The sequence below is a fragment of the Pristis pectinata genome, chromosome 28 (assembly GCF_009764475.1).
Source record: "Pristis pectinata isolate sPriPec2 chromosome 28, sPriPec2.1.pri, whole genome shotgun sequence".
Classification (NCBI taxonomy): Eukaryota; Metazoa; Chordata; class Chondrichthyes; order Rhinopristiformes; family Pristidae; genus Pristis; species Pristis pectinata.
Window position 1 is genome coordinate 227,980 of NC_067432.1, and position 17,782 is coordinate 245,761.

General features: G+C 47.8%; 1 protein-coding gene across 3 annotated transcripts in view; it reads left to right on the forward strand.

The window, feature by feature from the left end:
• c28h15orf40 (chromosome 28 C15orf40 homolog) overlaps window positions 1–17,782 on the forward strand; it is a 47,027-nt gene that overhangs the window by 12,220 nt on the left and 17,025 nt on the right. The window contains exon 4 of one of the 3 annotated variants that reach the window (XM_052040186.1): window positions 2,018–3,000. The exons of 1 other annotated variant lie outside the window; for it this stretch is intronic. In XM_052040186.1, the coding sequence (XP_051896146.1) occupies window positions 2,018–2,113 (96 nt within the window). In that variant the 3' untranslated portion in view covers window positions 2,114–3,000. Of the gene's footprint in view, window positions 1–950; window positions 1,982–2,017; window positions 3,001–17,782 lie in introns of those variants that run through there. One more of the 3 variants, XM_052040185.1, reaches the window with a different exon arrangement.

The window sequence follows — 17,782 nt, forward strand, 5'->3', positions numbered from 1 at the left end:
GTGAAGTAATACACTTTGGAAGATCGAATTTGAAGGCAGAATACAAGGTTAATGGCAGGACTCTTATTAGCAGTGTGGAGGAACAGAGGAATCTTTGGGTCCACGTCCATAGATCCCTCAAGGTTGCCGTGCAAGTTGATAGGGTTGTTAAGAAGGTGTATGGTGTGTTGACCTTCATTAGTTAGGGGATTGAGTTCAAGAGCCACGAGGTAATATTGCAACTCTATAAAATTCTGGTTAGACCACACTTGGAGTATTGTGTTCAGTTCTGGTTGCCTCATTATGGGAAGGATGTGGAAGCTTTAGAGAGGGTGCAGAGGAGATTTACCAGGATGCTGCCTGGATTGGAGAGCATGCCTTCTGAGGATAGGTTGAGCGAGCTAGGGCTTTTCTCTTTGCAGCGACACAGGATGAGAAGTGACTTGGTACAGGTGTACAAGATGATAAGAGGCATAGATCAAGTGGACAGTCAGAGACTTTTTTCCCAGGGCGAAAATAGCTAACATGAGGGGGCATAATTTTAAGGTGATTGGAAGAAGGTATGGGGGGGTATGTCAGAGGTAAGTTTTTTTACACAGAGTGGTGGGTGCATGGGATGCACTGCCAGCAGAGGTGGTGGAGGCAGATATATCAGGGACATTTAAGAGACTGTTAGCCACATGAATGATAGAAAAATATAGGGCTATGTGGGAGGGAAGGGTTAGATAGATCTTAGAGCGGGATAAAATGTCGGCACAACATTGTGGGCCAAAGGTCCTGTACTGTGCTGTAATATTCCATGTTCAGAGTCATCCCAGCAAACATGCATTTCATGGTTTTTGTCCCAAACTCTGGTTTAGGTTTCAGTTTAGGGTTAGGGTGTCTATCTGTCTTTCTGGCTAAGACTGATGGGACAAGTTCCGAAAGGAAGATCTTAACAAAAGCAGTGCCTCTTGTACACTTTGTTTCAGGAAGGGCCATGCTGCTGGGACATTCAGGCAGCTCAGCTCATTATTCCATCTGGCTGTTATATAAGTTACCAGCACATCTCCTGTAGCATTACTTGCAATCAGATGAAATAAATGAGGTGTGTGAGCATAGATACCTCTCCCTGCTGCTACACGCCCCTGTAACGGTGAGTACTGCCTTTGCCTCAGGATCATGGGATTTGTGAAATGCTGATTATGTACAATGTGCAGTAGAGAGGCCGGCCATTCAGCTCCTCTACTCTGTGCCAGTGCTCCACTCGCCTCCTCCCATCTTCCACTATCCCCCTCATCAGCAGATCCTGTTCCTCTCCCCCTCAGGTTTTCATCCAGCCCTTAGACCTCTTAATTAACACACACAGGCACGTGTTTAAAAAAGTAGCAAACTAATACATTCATTGCCAGCGTTAACAAAAATAAACATTGAAAAGTACTGAATATCATTTCAAATGCTGTCTGTTGGTCACCTTTGTCCTGGCACACAGTCATTGCTGTTGATCCCAACCTCCCCCTGAGCATGAATCACCTGAGCTGCTCTGTCCAGTGATCACATGTGCCAGCACTTGGCATATACGTGCTGACAGTGAGAGCCTCAGAGAGAGAGAAATGAAAGGGAAGCTATGATGTTGGAGCAGGGCCAGTAAAGGCTGACTTTGAGTGCTTCACTGGCCACTAATTACCCAACCTCTCCTCTGGAAGAACTGGGCTTTAGCTTGAAAAATAATTCCCCATCACTGATAAAAATAGCAATGAGGATTGTGATCCTAAAACATGAGCAGGATGATGAACAAGCGAAGCTTGATTTAGTTTAGGAGAGGCATACACCAATGCAAATTATAACTGTGTGAGTAAGTGAGCTACCTACTTTATCCACTTGATTGGATCATTGGGTGTGAATGTATGATTGGATCTTACAACTCAATTAATTAATTTTTCTCTTGTTGTGCCTTTTTAGTTTCATTATACTATTTGTGTGAGCAACTGGTATTTAATGTTTGATTGGTTTCTTGGTTTTCCTCCCCCTGCTGTTGCTAATCTCATGACCTCTGAAGGGTTCCACATCACGTAAGAAGGTGGTGAAGGTTCTAACCTTGCTGAGCCCAGAGGAGGTGCACAAAAGACTCAGAACTGCAGCTGCCACAAACTAGTGCAACAAGTGCGGTGAGTGGGTCACACTGAGGACCTGGGCATCACAGCCTTGAATGAAAACTTCAGTGTACAGGAGATCACCCAATAATGTGCCTCAACAGTTCATTCATCCAAATGACTTTGGATAACAGTCATACTGACCATCAAGTCAAGCATACACTGTTCAACTCCAGCCAGATTTTTCTGTTTATGCTTTTAGAATCTCAGGGATTGGAAATTACTGCTGAGTAGACTAATTGTTAGTCCTACATTGCTGACGATATGAAAATTAATCCACCCCAACAACAATTCCATCTGGATGGCATAATTTTGAAAACGGTTTATGGTAAGGTCAGCAGTGGGTGAGATGTTAACCTGAATCCGAACTGCCTGACCCTGTGGTGCCTGTGGAGGTTAAAGGTTCCTCTGTGGTTTAAGAACATCAAGGAAATCTCTTGTAAATATTTAATCCTCAAATAACAAAGCACGAATTAATGAGTTGATGAACTCATTGCTATTTGTGGAACATGGCTGACATAGAATGAATGTGGTTACTGCTTCCAGGGCAAGTCATTACACCACATTATTTGTTATGGCATTTAAATCTGGACAGGCATGGTAGTGTAGCAGTTAGCATAACGCTTAACAACGCCAGCGACCCAGATTCAATTCCAGCCACAGTCTGTAAGGAGTTTGTACGTTCTCCGTGTCTGCATAGGTTTCGTCCGGGTGCTCCGGTTTCCTCCCACATTCCAAAGACTTATGGGTTAGGAAGTTGTGGGCATGCTATGTTGGTGCCAGAAGCGTGGCGACACTCACGGGCTGCCCCCCAGAACACTGCGCAAAAGATGTATTTCACTGTGTGTTTCCATGTACATGTGACTAATAAAGATACCTTGTGCAAGTATTTCTCTGTAGCACTGATGTGTTGGGGAGTTGGGAATACATTTAATGATTATACAGGATAAACTTACAGGAATCATCACCTGAGACCAGTCAGCCCAAAGCAGCAAACCAAGTGCATTGAATTGACACAGGTAGGAGAAGGGATGCTGCTCTGCAACATATGCAAAACTGATAGAGGTCTTTAAAATTATGAGAGGCATAGATAGAGTAGACAGTCAGAATCTTTTCCCAAGGGTAGAAATGTCAAACACCAGAGGACAGGTTTTTAAGGTCAGAGGGGGGAAGTTTAAAGGTGAAGTGAGGGGCAAGTTTTTTATGCAGAGAGTGATGGGTGCCTGGAATAGGTAACCAGGGGTAGTAGTGAAATCGGACAGTTTCATGGCGTTTAAGAGGCTTTTAGATCAACATTTGAATGTGAAGTGAATGGAGAGATATGGATGATACACAGAAGGAGGATATTTAGTATAAATTAGCATCAAGATCAGCACAACATCGTGGACTGAATGGCCTGTCCAGTGCTGTACAGTTCTGAGTTTGAGGAACTAGTAGCTGTTTAAAGAGCAGTGTCTCAAAACACTGTAAAGAGGAAGTGTTGGAGCTATTAATGCATATTAAGTTGAACAACTCCCTAGGGTCTGATGAAATCTATCCCAGGGTATAATAGGAAGCAAGGGAGGAGATTGCTGGGGCTCCGACAGATTTTTGCATCATTTTTCACATTTTTTACCATGGATGAGGTACAGGAAGACTGGAGGGTAGTTAATGTTGTTCCCATATTCAAGAACGGCAGTAGGGATAAGCCAGGAAACTACTGGAAAAAATTCTTAGTGATAGGACTTATGATCACTTGGAAAGGCAGGAACTAATTAGGGGGAGTCAGCATGCATTTTGCATGGGAAATCCTGCCTCTCAAATCTGATTGAATTTTATGAGAAGGTAACTAAGGAGACTGATGAAGGCAGGACTGCAGACATTGTCTACAGGAATCAGGCTCAAAATAGATGTTCAGATGGGGAGGTACGGTCAGCAAGAAGAGAAAAGGCTTGCAAGTCCTGAAGGCAGATCAGGCACATGAGGGGAATACAAAGCTAAATTGCATCTCTTTTAATGTAATATATGAGCTCAAAGCTTTAATTAGTACATAGGACTACGACATTGTTGTGGTCACTGAGACATGGTTGAAAGATGGGCAGAACTGGCAACTCGGTATCCCAAGGTATAGAATTTTCAGGTGAGACGGGAATGTGAAAGAGGAGATGGCATTGCACTGTTAGTCAAGGAATGCCACACTTCATTATTGAGGGAGGATATGCTAAAAGGCTTGTCAAGTATGGCCATGTGAGCAAAGATATGGTCTTACTTGCTGAGGGTGTATTGCAGACCTCCTAACAGTCAACAGTAGATAGAGAGACAGATATACATAGCCAAATAGCAGAGAGGTGTGATAAAAGTAGTCTTACAGGACTAGACTCTGAATTTAACTGGAATTGTATTAGCATAAAAGGCTCAAAGAGGGCAGAATTTTTGAGATGTGTCCATGAGAGATGGACTCAAATGGAGGGATGGTCAGTGGGGAAATAATGTTTTGGAGATGATGACCATAATTCCATATATTTCATTGATTACTGAAAAAAGATAAGGATAGACCAGGAATAAAGGTCTTAAATTGGGGGAAGGCCAATTTCATTAAAATAATTCAGAACCTGGCAAAGATAGACTGGGAGCATCGACTTGCAAGTAAGTCTACTTCTGTGGGAAGTCTACTGTGGGAAGCATTCAAAGGAGAATTAACAAGGTTTAAAGGTGGATAAATCCCAGGGCTGAATGAGATTTATCCCAGGCTACTAGGGAAGGCAAGGAAAAAGATTGCTGCAGCTCTGACTGAGATTTTTAAATCTTCACTGGCCACACGTGAGGTACCAGATGAATAGAGAATGGCAAATGTGCTTCCCCCTTTTCAAGAAGAGCAGTAGGGAAAAGCCTGGTAATTACAGACCTGTGAGCCTAACATTAGTACGTAGAATATGGAACAGTACAGCATAGGAACAAGCCCTTCAACCCACCATATCTGTGCTGACCTTGCCAATCTAACCAATCCCATCTACCTGCACGAGGTCCCTATACCTCTATTGTCTGTCAGTTCATGTGCCTGTCCAAATGCCCTTTAAACATTACTATTGTAGAAGGAAAGTTATTGGAAATAATAAGGGTAAAAGCTAGGGTAACAAGTAAGGGAGCCCTAGATTTTGAGAGATATCAAGGGTTGGATAGAGAGAAAAAAGGAAGCATATGGCAGGTATGGAGAACTAAAATGGGAGGTGGGGAGGTGTCAAGAGTATAAAAAGTGTAGGGAGCTGCTTAAAGAGAAAATTAAAACAAAGAGATTGAGTGAGCTTGGGCTTTTCTCTTTGGAGAGAAGGAGGATGAGAGGTGACTTGATAGAGGTGTACAAGATGATAAGAGGCATAGATCGAGTGGACAGTCAGAGACTTGTTCCCAGGGCAAAAATGGCTATCACGAGGGAGCATCATTTTAAGGTGATTGGAGGAAGGTATAAGGGGGATGTCAGAGGTAAGTTTTTTTACACAGCGAGTGGTGGGTGCGTGGAATGCACTGCCAGCAGAGGTTGTGGGGGCAGATACCTTAGGGACATTTAAGAGACTCTTAGATAGCCACATGAATGATAGAAAAATGGAGGGCTCTGTGGGAGAGAAAGGTTAGATAGATATTAGAGCAGGATAAAATGTTGGCACAATATTGTGGGCTGAATGGCCTCTACTGTGTTATGTTCCATGTTAAAGAGGTCACAAAATATCACTGGTGAACAGGATTAAGGTAAATTCGAAGGTGTTTTATAAATATATTAAAGGCAAAAGAATAACCAGGGAGAGTATAGGGCCCATTAGGGACAATGGGCAATTGGTTCATGGAGCCAGAAGGTATATCTGAGGTCCTAAATGAATACTTTCATTAGTATTCACAAAGAAAATGGACTATGTAGGTGGAGAACTCAGCAAAGGGAAAGGTGAAATTCCAGTGCAAGTTTCCATAAATAAGGAGGTACTCAATGCCTTACAGGATTTAAAAGTGGATAAATCCCCAGAGCTGGATGAGATTTATCTTAGGCTGCTAGGAGAGGCAAGGGAAGAGATTACTGGGGATCTGACTGAGATTTTTAAATCTTCACTGGCCACAAGTGAGGTACCAGATGAGTGCAGGATCAAAAATGTGGTCATCCTTTTCAAGAAGAGCAACAGGGCAAAGTCTGCTAATCACAGACTTCCTGATTACTAACATAGGTAGTAGGGAAGTTGATCACTTGGAAAGACAGGGACTTATCAGAGGTAGCCAGTATGGCTTTTCAAAGGCAGATCTTCCTGACCAATCTGATCAAATTTTTTGAAGAGTTAACACAGTGTATCAACAAGGGCAGGGCAGTAAATGTGACTCACATGTACTTTAGCAAAGCCTTTGACAAGGTCTAATGGGAGATTGGTTCAAAAGGTTAGGGCCCATAGATTCCAGGGTAAGTTGTAAATTGAATCCAAAATTGACTTGGCAGTAGGTGACAGGGTGATGGTGGAGGGTTATTTTAGTGATTGGATGCCTGTGACTAGTGATGTTCCACAGGGATCGGTGCTGGAACCCTTGCTGCTTGTAATGTCTGTGAATGAGTTGGATGTGGACGTAGGAGGCATGATCAGTAAGTTTGCAGATGACATGGTGGAGTTATTGACAGTATGGAGGGTGGTCTTAGGTTACAGAGGGATACTGATGTGTTGGTGAAATGAGCTGAGAATTGGCAGATGGAGTTTAAGGTGATGCATTTTGGGAGTACTAATGAAGTGATGACTATACCATAAATGGTAGGGTCCTGGGGAGTATTGAGGAACAGAAGGACCTAGGTGTACAAGTCCGAAGATCATTGAAGGTGGCATCACAGGTAGATAACATGGTTAAGAAGGCATATGGGATACCAGCTTTTTATTAGCTGGAGCATTGAATACAAGAATGGTTAGGTTATGCTCCAACTTTATAAAATATTGTTCAGACCTCAGCTGTAGGAAAGATGTGATAGTGCGGGAGAGGGTGCAGAGTGGATTCATCTTGATGTTGCCTGGGATTGGGCATTTCAGTTATGAGGATAGTGGAAGGCCTAGGTTAGTTTTCTCTGCAGCAGAGGCAGTTAAGTGGGGACATGACTGAGGATATAAAATTATGAGGGGTATAGATAGGATAGACTGCAGGAAATGTTGCCCCATAAGAGGTAGTTAAAACTAGAGGGATAAGAAATTTAGAGGGGATCTGAGGGGAACCTTCTTCACCCAGTGAGTACCTGAAATGCACTGCTGGAGAGAGTGGTGGAAGTAGAGTCACTAATACCACTTTAGTGTCTAGATAAACTCTTGAATCACCATAGCACAGAAGGCTATGGGCCAAGTGTTGGAAGATGGGATGCCCACTGGTCGGTGTGGATGTGGTGCACTGAATGGCCAGTTTCCATGGTATGACTCTATGACAAGACTCTTAAGCCAGTGGAAATTCACAATCTTATTATCCAGCAAATATTAACTGTGCATTCAGAACAAGGAAGCTTTATAAAGTACTTTGTAAAGTTGAAATAAAAACAGAAAATGTCAGGGACACTCAGCAGACCAGGTAACATTTGTGGAGGCAGAAACAGTTAAAATTCAGGTCAATGACCTTTCATCAGAAGTTCCAGATTGCTCTACAAAGCTGCATTAGCCTCTTCTATGAGTCTCAGTCATTACTTGGGCATTCAGAATATCTAGGCAATGTGCCTCCTCTGTAGTGTAAGCAGTCACTGAAGTTTCAGAGAGATTGGGCTGTTATTGATTTTGACCTTAACTCAATAAAAATAAATGGTGGCTGTTTTCTTCCCTTGCAGAATAGTCTGAAACAGTGAAAAGGTTTGTGGTCTGGTGAATGTCCTGGTGGTGTGATGTTGGTTTTGATTTGTAGCTGGGCACTGTTTTTACAAACACTGTGCAGTATTGAGGCTATTTATAGTCTGATGGATGGTCTGACAATCTGCATCATGAGCCCCCTACTCAAGCCTGGGCTGATGGGATGCTTGGTCTTGTGGTTTAGTGGCTTTATTTGCTGCAGTGGCTGTAGAGGAGGCCAGATCTGACAGCATGTTATACAAAGCAATGCAGAGACAAATACAGTAGTCCCTGAGTTACATAAGGATTCTGTTCCTGAGAATTGTCCATAATCTGATTTCTCCATAAATTGGAAACACATGTTTACTATAGCGACCCATATGGTATTGCTCAACCATATGTTATAGTGCTCTAATTCTATAAGTATATTAAGAGCAAAAGGGTAACTGGGTAGAGAATAGGTTCCCTTAAGGATCAGTGTAGTCGTCTATTTGTGGAGCCCTGGGAGGTGGATGAAGTCTGAAATGAATATTTCTTGTCTATATTTACTGTGGAGGAGCGAGGGAATTCAGGGAAGAGAACAGTGATGTCCTGAAACATCGATATTATGAAAGAGGAGTTTCTGGCGGTCTTGAGGTGCATAAAGTTGGATAAATCCCCAGGGCCTGATTGAGTGTATCTGAAGTTGTTGTGGGAAGCCAGGGAAGAAATTACTGGTGCCCTGGCAGAGATTTTCATACCTCCCTTAGCCATGGGTGAGGTACCAGAAGACTGGAGGGTGGTTAATGTTGTGCTGTAGCGGCTAGCTACACACTATGAAATGAAGACACAGAGTCGCTAGTTTCAAAATCAGAGGTCGAATGCAGACCCGGGGCGCAGTGCGTCTATAATAGCTGAAAACTTCCCGCACTACAGTTCCCGTGCTGACGTCACACGCGGGTCACCTGACCTTCCCGCGCACGGGCTTTCCCAGCCCAACGCCGGGGAAGAAGGAGGGCCCCGCGCCATCTTGGATCGGGGCCTCCGACGACGTCACGATGTCGGGAGCCGGTTCGAATGCCAGTGAGGTGAGTCGCTACATAACCCCCCCCCAGAACCGGCAATACCGTCGCGAAAACCAGAATGAAATAAACTATGACTTGGGTGGCCTGCCCCGGCGCCGCACTCGCTGTACCACCGTGGGTTGGTCCGAGTCTAAATGAGTCGGCTTCAGCCGGTCAACCATAAACACCTCCTCGCACCCCCTAATGTCCAGCACGAACGTAGATCCATTGTTCCTGACGACCCGGAATGGCCCTTCGTACGGCCGTTGCAGCGGTGATCGGTGCGCGTCCCTCCTGACAAAGACAAACACAGTCTTGGAGGGAAGTCGGCATACGGGCCGGGACCTTTCCGTGTCGCGAGGTGGGAATCGGGGCCAGGCTTCCAAGCCGCTCACGCGGCACGTCGAGCGCCACGGTAGATCCTTCCTCTGGCCCCCGAGGGGCTGGTAGGAACTCGCCTGGGACAACTAAGGGCGCTCCGTAGACCATCTCCCCGGACGAGGCATGCAGGTCCTCTTTTGGCGTGGTGCGTATCCCCAGCAGGACCCAGGGGAGTTCGTCTACCCAGTTGAGCCCCTTAAGGCAGGCCATGAGCGCCAACTTCAGGTGGCGATGGAACCTCTCCACCAGCCCATTGGATTGCAGGTGATAGGCGGTGGTGAGGTGGATCCGGGAACCCCAGAAGTCGGCGACGGCAGACCACAGGCCGGAGGTGAATTGAGCTCCCCTGTCTGAAGTGATATCTGCCGGGACACCAAAACGGGCCACCCAAGTTGACAAAAGGGCCCGTGCGTAGGACTGGGCGGAGGTGTCTGCGAGGGGAATGGCTTCAGGCCAGCGGGTAAAACGGTCAACAGTCGTGAGGAGGTACCGCGCTCCTCAGGAGACTGGGAGGGGGCTGACCAGGTTGACATGGATATGGTCAAACCTCCGGCGGGTAGGCTGAAAATCCTGCAAGGGGCCTTGACGTGCTGCTGTACTTTCGAGGTCTGGCAGTGAGTGCAGGACCAGGCCCATTCGGAAACCTGTTTACGCAGGCCATGCCTGACGAACTTGTCGGACACCATCTGGACAGTAGTCCGGATGGATGGGTGTGCAAGGCCATGGATGGCATCAAACACCCGTCTGCGCTAGGCAAGTGGGATGATGGGGCGGGGTCTACCCATGGAGATACCACAGAGCAGGGTGCGCTCACCAGGGCCTACCAGAAGGTCTTGCAGCTGCAGGCCCGAGACTGCGGTGCGATAGCTGGGCATCTCCATGTCCATTCGCTCTGCCTCCGCTAAGGCGCCGAAATCCACCCCCTGGGACAAAACCTGGATGGTGGGCCATGACAGCGCATCTGCGACCACGTTCTCTTTCCCCGATAGATGGCGGACGTCAGTGGTGAACTCTGAGATGTACGACAAGTGCCGCTGTTGCCGTGCAGACCAGGGATCTGAAACCTTGTGGAAGGCGAAGGTCAACGGCTTGTGGTCGGTGAAAGCAGTAAACGGCCTGCCCTCCAAGAAGTAACGGAAGTGTCTGGTGGCCAGGTACAACGCCAACAGCTTGTGGTCGAAGGCGCTATATTTGAGCTCTGGTGGTCGAAGGTGCCTGCTGAAGAACGCCAGTGGTTGCCAATGCCCTTTGATAAGCTGTTCTAGCACGCCTCCAACCACTGTGCTGGAGGCGTCAACCATGAGGGCAGTCGGGACGTCCGTGCGCGGATGCACCAACATGACCGCGTCCGCCAAGGCCTGCTTGGTTTCAACGAACGCGGTGTGAGCCTCTTCCGACCAAACAATGTCCTTGCTTCCGCCTGACAGGAGAGCAAACAACAGGCGCATGATGCGGGCCGCAGATGGTATGAACCGGTGATAAAAGTTTACCCTACCGAGGAATTCCTGCAGGCCCTTGATGGAGGTGGGTTGGGCGAGATGGCGGATGGCGTCGACCTTTGCAGGCAGGGGCGTGGCGCCGCGTTTGTCGATCCGATGACCCAGGAAATCGATTGTCTCCAGCCCGAATTGGCATTTGGCTGGGTTGACGGTCAGGCCGAACTCCCTCAGGCGAGAAAAAAGTTGGTGGAGGTGCGTGAAATGTTCCTGGCGGCTGTTGCTGGTGATCAAGATGTTGTCGAGGTATATGAAGGTGAAGTCAAGGTCGCGCCTGACCGCGTCCATGAGTCGTTGGAAGGACTGAGCAGCGTTCTTGAGACCAAAGGGCATCCGGACGAATTCAAAGAGGCTGAAAGGTGTGATCAGCGCTGTCTTCGGAATGTCATCCGGATGCACCGGGATCTGGTGATACCTGCGGACAAGGTCGACCTTGGAAAAAATGGACCGCCCATGTAGGTTGGCAGCAAAGTCCTGAATGTGCAGCATGGGGTACCAGTCTGGGGTAGTAATGTTGTTGAGGCGTCGGTAATCGCCGCAGGGCCGCCAGCCTCCAGCTGCCTTGGGGACCATGTGTAGCGGAGAGGCCCATGGGCTGTCTGACCTGCGGATGATCCCCAGCTCCTCCATTTTTTTGAATTCCTCCTTCGCGAGGCGGAGCTTGTCTGGGGGTAGCCACCAGGCGCGGGCGTGGAGGGGAGGGCCCTGGGTGGGGATGTGATGCTGGATGCCATGCTTGGGCAAGGTGGTGGAGAACTGGGGCGTTAGTACGGACGGGAACTCTGTCAGGACCCTGGCAAACTCGTTGGTCGACATGGTGACTGAGTCGAGGTGTGGGGCCGGCAGCTTGGCCACACCCAACAAGAACGTTTGGAAGGTCCTGGCATGTACCAAACGCTTACCCCGCAGGTCAACCAGCAGACTGTTGGCACGAAGGAAGTCTGCCCCAAGGAGTGGTTGCGTGACGGCGGCCAGGATGAACCTCCAAGTAAAGTTGCAGGTGCCGAACTGGAGGTGTACCAACCGGGTGCCAAAGGTCCAAATGGCGCTGCCGTTGGCAGCTCTGAGGGCGGGTCCTGGTGTGCAGTTGTGAGTCTTGCGGCCAGTGGGAGGCACGACGCTGACTTCAGCTCCAGTGTCCACTAGGAACCAACGTCCGGAACGCCTGTCCCACACATGCAAGAGGCTATCCGGGTGGCTAGCCAGCATAGCCATCAGCGGCGGCTGGCTCTGGGGTTTCCCGGAAACCTGCATGGTGGCCGGCCTGCTGGGCCACTGGGTACGTGGCATGGCAACGCGCTTGACGGATGCCCCACTCTCCTTTCTTGCCCGCCAAAGGATATCTGCCCGGGCGGCCACCTTCTGGGGTTTGCTGAAATCGGCATCCGCCAGGAGCAGGTGGGTCATTAGGTAACTGCTCCAGGAAGATCTGCTCAAACAGCAGGCAGGGTTTATGCCTATCTGCCAGGGCCAACATCTCATTCATGAGCGCGGAGGGGGGTCTGTCACCCAACCCATTGCAGTGAAGTAGGCGGGAGGCCCGTTCGTGTCGGGAAAGGCCGAAAGTCTCGAGAAGGAGGGTCTTGAACTTATCGTACTTCTCCTCCTCTGGGGGCGCCTGGATGAAATCCTCGACCTGGGCGGCGGTGTCTTGGTCGAGGGCGCCCACCATGTAATAGTACTTGGTGTTGTCCCTGGTGATCCAGCAAACCTGGAACTGGGCCTCGGCCTGGTTGAACCAGACACGGGGCCGGAGGGTCCGGAAGGTGGGCAGTTGAAGGGTTACTGCCTGTACCTCTTGCTGTGCAGACATCGTGGGTCCAAAAACGTTTGGGCCCGTTGGGGTCACCATTGTAGCGGCTAGCTACACACTATGAAATGAAGACACAGAGTTGCTGGTTTCAAAATCAGAGGTCGAATGCAGACCTGGGGCGCAGTGCGTCTTTAATAGCTGAAAACTTCCCATGCTACAGTTCCCGCGCTGACGTCACGCATGGGTCACCTGACCTTCACGTGCGCGGGCTTTCCCAGCCCAATGCTGGGGAAGAAGGAGGGCCCCGCGCCATCTTGGATCGGGGCCTCCGACGACGTCGCGATGTTGGGAGCCGGTTCAAATGCCGGTGCGGTGAGTCGCTACAGTGCCTTTAATTGAGAAGGGCTGCAAGGACAAGCTAGGGTACAACAGGCCAGTCAGCCTAACATCAGTGGTGGGAAAGATACTGGAGTGGATTCTGAGAGACAGGATCTACATTTATTTGGAAAGGTAATAACTGATTACGGATACACAAGAGACTGCAGATGCTGGAACCTAAAGCAACACACAAAGCGCTGGAGGAGCTCAGCGAGTCAGGCAACATCTGTGGAGGGAAATGAACAGTTGACATTTCAGATCAAGACCCTTCATCTGGACTGAAGAAAGAGGGGAGGGAAGAGGTGGAGCAAGAGCTGGTAGGTGATAGGTGGATCTAGGTGAGGGGGGTAATAGGAGGATGAGGGAGGGAGGAAGAGTGTGATTAATGGAAGTGTCAAAGGGCTGAAGATGATGGAATCTGATAGGAGAGGAAGGTGGAGCCCGGAATAAAGAGAGGGAGGTGGGGAGGGCAACCAGTGGGAGGAGTGTGTGGGTGGGCAGGTGGAGATGGTAGAGATGATGGGGGGACAGGTGGATCAGGAGAAGAGAGAGGAAAGGAAAAAAGGGTAGAGGGGGAGCAGTTACCGGAAGTTTGAGAATTCGATGTTCGTGCTGCCAGGTTGGAGACCACCCAGGTGGAATGCGAGGTTTCTCTAATTTGTGTTTAGCCTCAACCTGGCAGTGGACGAGACCGTGGACAGACATGTCAGTGTGGGAATGAGAAGTGAAATTAAAATGGCCAGCAACCAGGAGATCCTGGCTGGCACAGTGGACAAAGCAAAGGTGCTCGATGAAGCAGTTACCCAATCTGCATCCAGTCCACCAATGTATAGGAGGTTGCTCTGAGAGCACAGGATGCAATAAATGACAGCGATGGATTCACATGTGAAGTGCTGCTTCACCTTATGAAGGGAGGGGGATTGGTGGGGGTGGATGAGGAAGTCAGAGAGAGAATGATCCCTACAGAAAGCAGGAGGAGAGGGGCAGATATGGTTGGTGGTGGGTTTCCATTGTAGATGGTGGAAGTTGTGAAGAATGATATGTTGGATGCGTAAGCTGGTGGGGTGGTAAATGAGGACTAGGGGAGCTCTATCCCTGTTACGCCTGGGGGGGGGGGAATGAAGTGAGGGCAGAAGTACAGGAAATAGAGCAGATGCGGGTGAGGACTCCATCAATAGTAGTGAAGGGAAACCCCGTTCTCTGAAGAATGAGGACATCTTGGATGTCTTGGAGTGGAAGACCTCATGCGGCGGAGATGGAGGAACTGAGAAAGGGGATTAGCATCCGTGCAAGTGACAGGGTGGGAGGAGATGTAGTCAAGGTAGCTGTGGGAGTCAGTGGGTTCGTAGTAGATCTCACCTGAGATGGAGAGATCACAAAAGGGGAGAGTGGTGTTGGAGATGGGCGAAGTGAATTTGAGGATGGGGTAGAAGTAAATGACGAAGTTGATAAAATTGACGAGCTCCACGTGGGTGCAGGAAGCAGCACTAACTGATTAGGGATAATAAGCATGGCCTTGTGCATGGGAGATCAAGTCTCTTGAATTTGATTGAGTTTTTTGAAGAGATGACCAAGATGATTGATGAGGGCAGGGGGGTATGCATTGTCTACATGGACTTTAGCAAGGCTTTTGACAAGGTCTCACATAATAGACTGGTCTAGAAGGTGAGATCCAATGGGATCCAATTGGATACAAAATTTGGTGGGAGGACGGTAGTGGAGGGTTGTTTTTCAGATTGGAGGGCTGTGACCAACGGTGTGCCACAAGGATTGATGCTAGGTCTCCTGTTGTTTATCATATATATTGATGATTTGGATGAGAATGTAGGTGGCATGATTAGTAAGTTTGTGGATGACACTAAAATTGGTGGTGTATTGACAGTGAAGAAGGTTGTTTGAAGTTACAACAGGACCTCGATCAACTGGGAAAGTGGGCCACAGAACAGCAAATGGAATTTAACTCAGTCAGATGTGAAGTGATGCATTTTGGGAAGTTAAACCAGGGCAGGAACTTACACAGTAAATGACAGAGCCCTGAGGAGTGTTGTAAAACAGAGAGACCTAAGGGTACAAGAACGTAGAACAGTAAGCACAGGAACAGGCCCTTCAGCCCACAATGTCTGTGCCAGCCATAATGCCAAATTAAACTAGACCTATTTTCAAATTGGATGTTGTCTACTTGGTCTCTCACGGTAGGCTGATCCAGAAGATTAAGATATGTGGGATCCATGGTGACTTCGTAGATTGGATTCAGAATTGACTTTGCCATAGAAGACAAAGGGTAGTGATGGGGGGATGTTATTCTTAGTAGAGGTCTGTGACCAGTGTTGCCCCACAGAGATCAATGGCTGGACCTCAGTTGTTTGTGATATATATAAGGGCTGATTAGTAAGTTTGCAGACGACACAAAAAGTGGTGGATTTGTGGATAGTGAAGAAGGTTGTCAAAGGATACAGCAGGATATAGATCAGTTACTGTTATGGGCACAGAAATGGCAGATGGAGATTAATTCAGGCTAGTCTGAGATGTTGCAATTTGGAAGGTCAAATGTAAAGGGAACTTGCAAGGTAAATGGCAGGACCCTTAAGAGCATTGATGTAAGAGGGCTGAAAGTGGCAACACAAGTAGATAGGGTGGGAAGAAGGCCTATGGTATGCTTGCCTTCATCAGTCAGGACATTGAGTATGAGTGAGGAAGTCATGTTGCAGCTGAATAAAACTTCGGTTGCACTTGGAGTATTGGGTGTATTTCTGGTGACCCCATGACGGGAAGGATGTCGAGGCTTTGGAGGGGGTGCAGCGGAGGTTCACCAGGGTGCTGCCTGGGTTAGAGTATTAGCTATAAGAAGACGGACAGACTTATGTTGTTTTTTCTGGAGTGTCAGAGACTGAGGGGAGGCCTGCTAGAAGTTTATAAAATTATGAGAGGGATAGATAGGGTCGATCGTCAGAGTCTCTTTCCCAGGGCTAAAATGTCAAATACTGGAGGATATAGCTTTAAGGTGAGAGGGGGAAAGTTTAAGCGAGATGTGTGTGGCAAGAGAGTGATATGTGCCTGGAACATGCTGCAGGGATGGTGGTGGAAGCACTTCAACAGTACCCAAAATGATATACCTGTTAGAGAGGGAAATGACCAGTGGGACTCCTGCACTGCCTGACTGCCCTTCACCCATCATCCGTCTTTCTGTAGCTGCTGAGTGACGAGCTCACTAAACGTTTTGTCCACTAGATTCTCTGCAACCGATGTTCTACAGTGAGTCCATCCACAGCTCCAGCTGCTCTAGTGGTCTGCCAGGAGCTGCAGCTGACACACTTCCTGCAGGTGTAGTCATCCCACATCGCACTGCCCTAGCTTCCATAATCCTATGACAACTCCCTTCGACTAAGACAGTAAGATAAAAGAAAAGCACTTTACCTTGTCACTAGTCAACAAAGCCCAACGTTCACCAAAGCCTGCACTGTGACCTCAACAGCAACATTTGGACCTCAAGAAAACAGCTGTCAAAAAGGCTGTCAGAGGTTGCTTCCCTTTTACATGCTGCCGATAGGTTGAGGAAACTTCAGTCTCTTTATTTCAACCCCGCCTTTTTAAACAGTCTGGGCTGCTATTTCTGCTCCTCTTTGCTGCTAGGCCTGCCAGTAGGCAAACCTATATAGGCCCAGGCTGCTTAATTTCTCCCATTCCAGGAATCAATCTGGTGAAGCTTTGCCTCCCTCCTTCTATTGCAGGTATATCCTTCCTTAGGTTAGGAGACCAAATCTATGCACTGTATTGCAGGTGCCGTCTGACCATGGCTCTATAACACATCTTAACTCTAATACAAAACCTTCTTGCAATAAAAGCCAACGTACCATTTGACTTCCTAATTGTTTGCTGTACCTGTTTCTGTGGTTCATATATCAGGTTACCCAAACCCTCTGAGCACCAACACTTTTCAATCTCTCACCGCTGCTTGTGTGAAGTTTGCATGTTTTCCCTGTGACTGCGTGGGTTTCCTCTGGGTTTCAATTTTTTAGACATGATAGGGGGGGAGGTATTAAAGGGGGAGGGGTGGCATTACTCATCAGGGAAAATGTCACAGCAGTGCTCAGAGAGGACGTACTAGAGGGTGGAACTGAGGAATAAGAAAGGGATGACCACATTAATGGGACTATATTATAGACCTCCCAATAGTCAGCGGGATTTAGAGGAACAAATTTGTAGAGAGAAAGCAGACAGTTGCAAGAAATATAAGGTTGTGATAGGTGATATTAACTTTCCACATATTGACTGGGACTCCCATACTGTAAAGGGATTGGATGGGATAGAGTTTGTCAAATGTGTTCAGGAAAGTTTCCTTAATCAATATGTGGAAGTCCCAACTAGAGAGAGCATGTCACTGGATCTCCTCTTAGGGAACAAGACAGGGCAGGTGACAGAAGTGTGTGTAACACTTTGGATCTAGTGATCATAATTCCATTAGTTTCAAGATAATCATGGAGAGGGATAGGACTGGTCCTCTGGTTGAAATTCTAAATTGGAGTAGAGACAAATTTGATGGCATCAGAAAGGATCTGGCAGGTATGGATTGGGATGGGCTGTTTTCCGGCAAAGAGATGCTTGGTAAGTGGGCAGCTTTCAAAAGTGAAATATTGAGAGTACAGGATCTGTATGTTCCTGTTAAGATAAAAGGCAAGGCTAACAGGTTTAGGCAACCTTGGTTATCAGGGGATATTGAGGTCCTGGTTAAAAAAAAGGTGGCTCATTTCAGGTATAGGCAGTTAGGAACAAATGAGGTGCTTGAGGAGTATAAGAAATGCAAGAGAACACTTAAGAGAGAAATCAG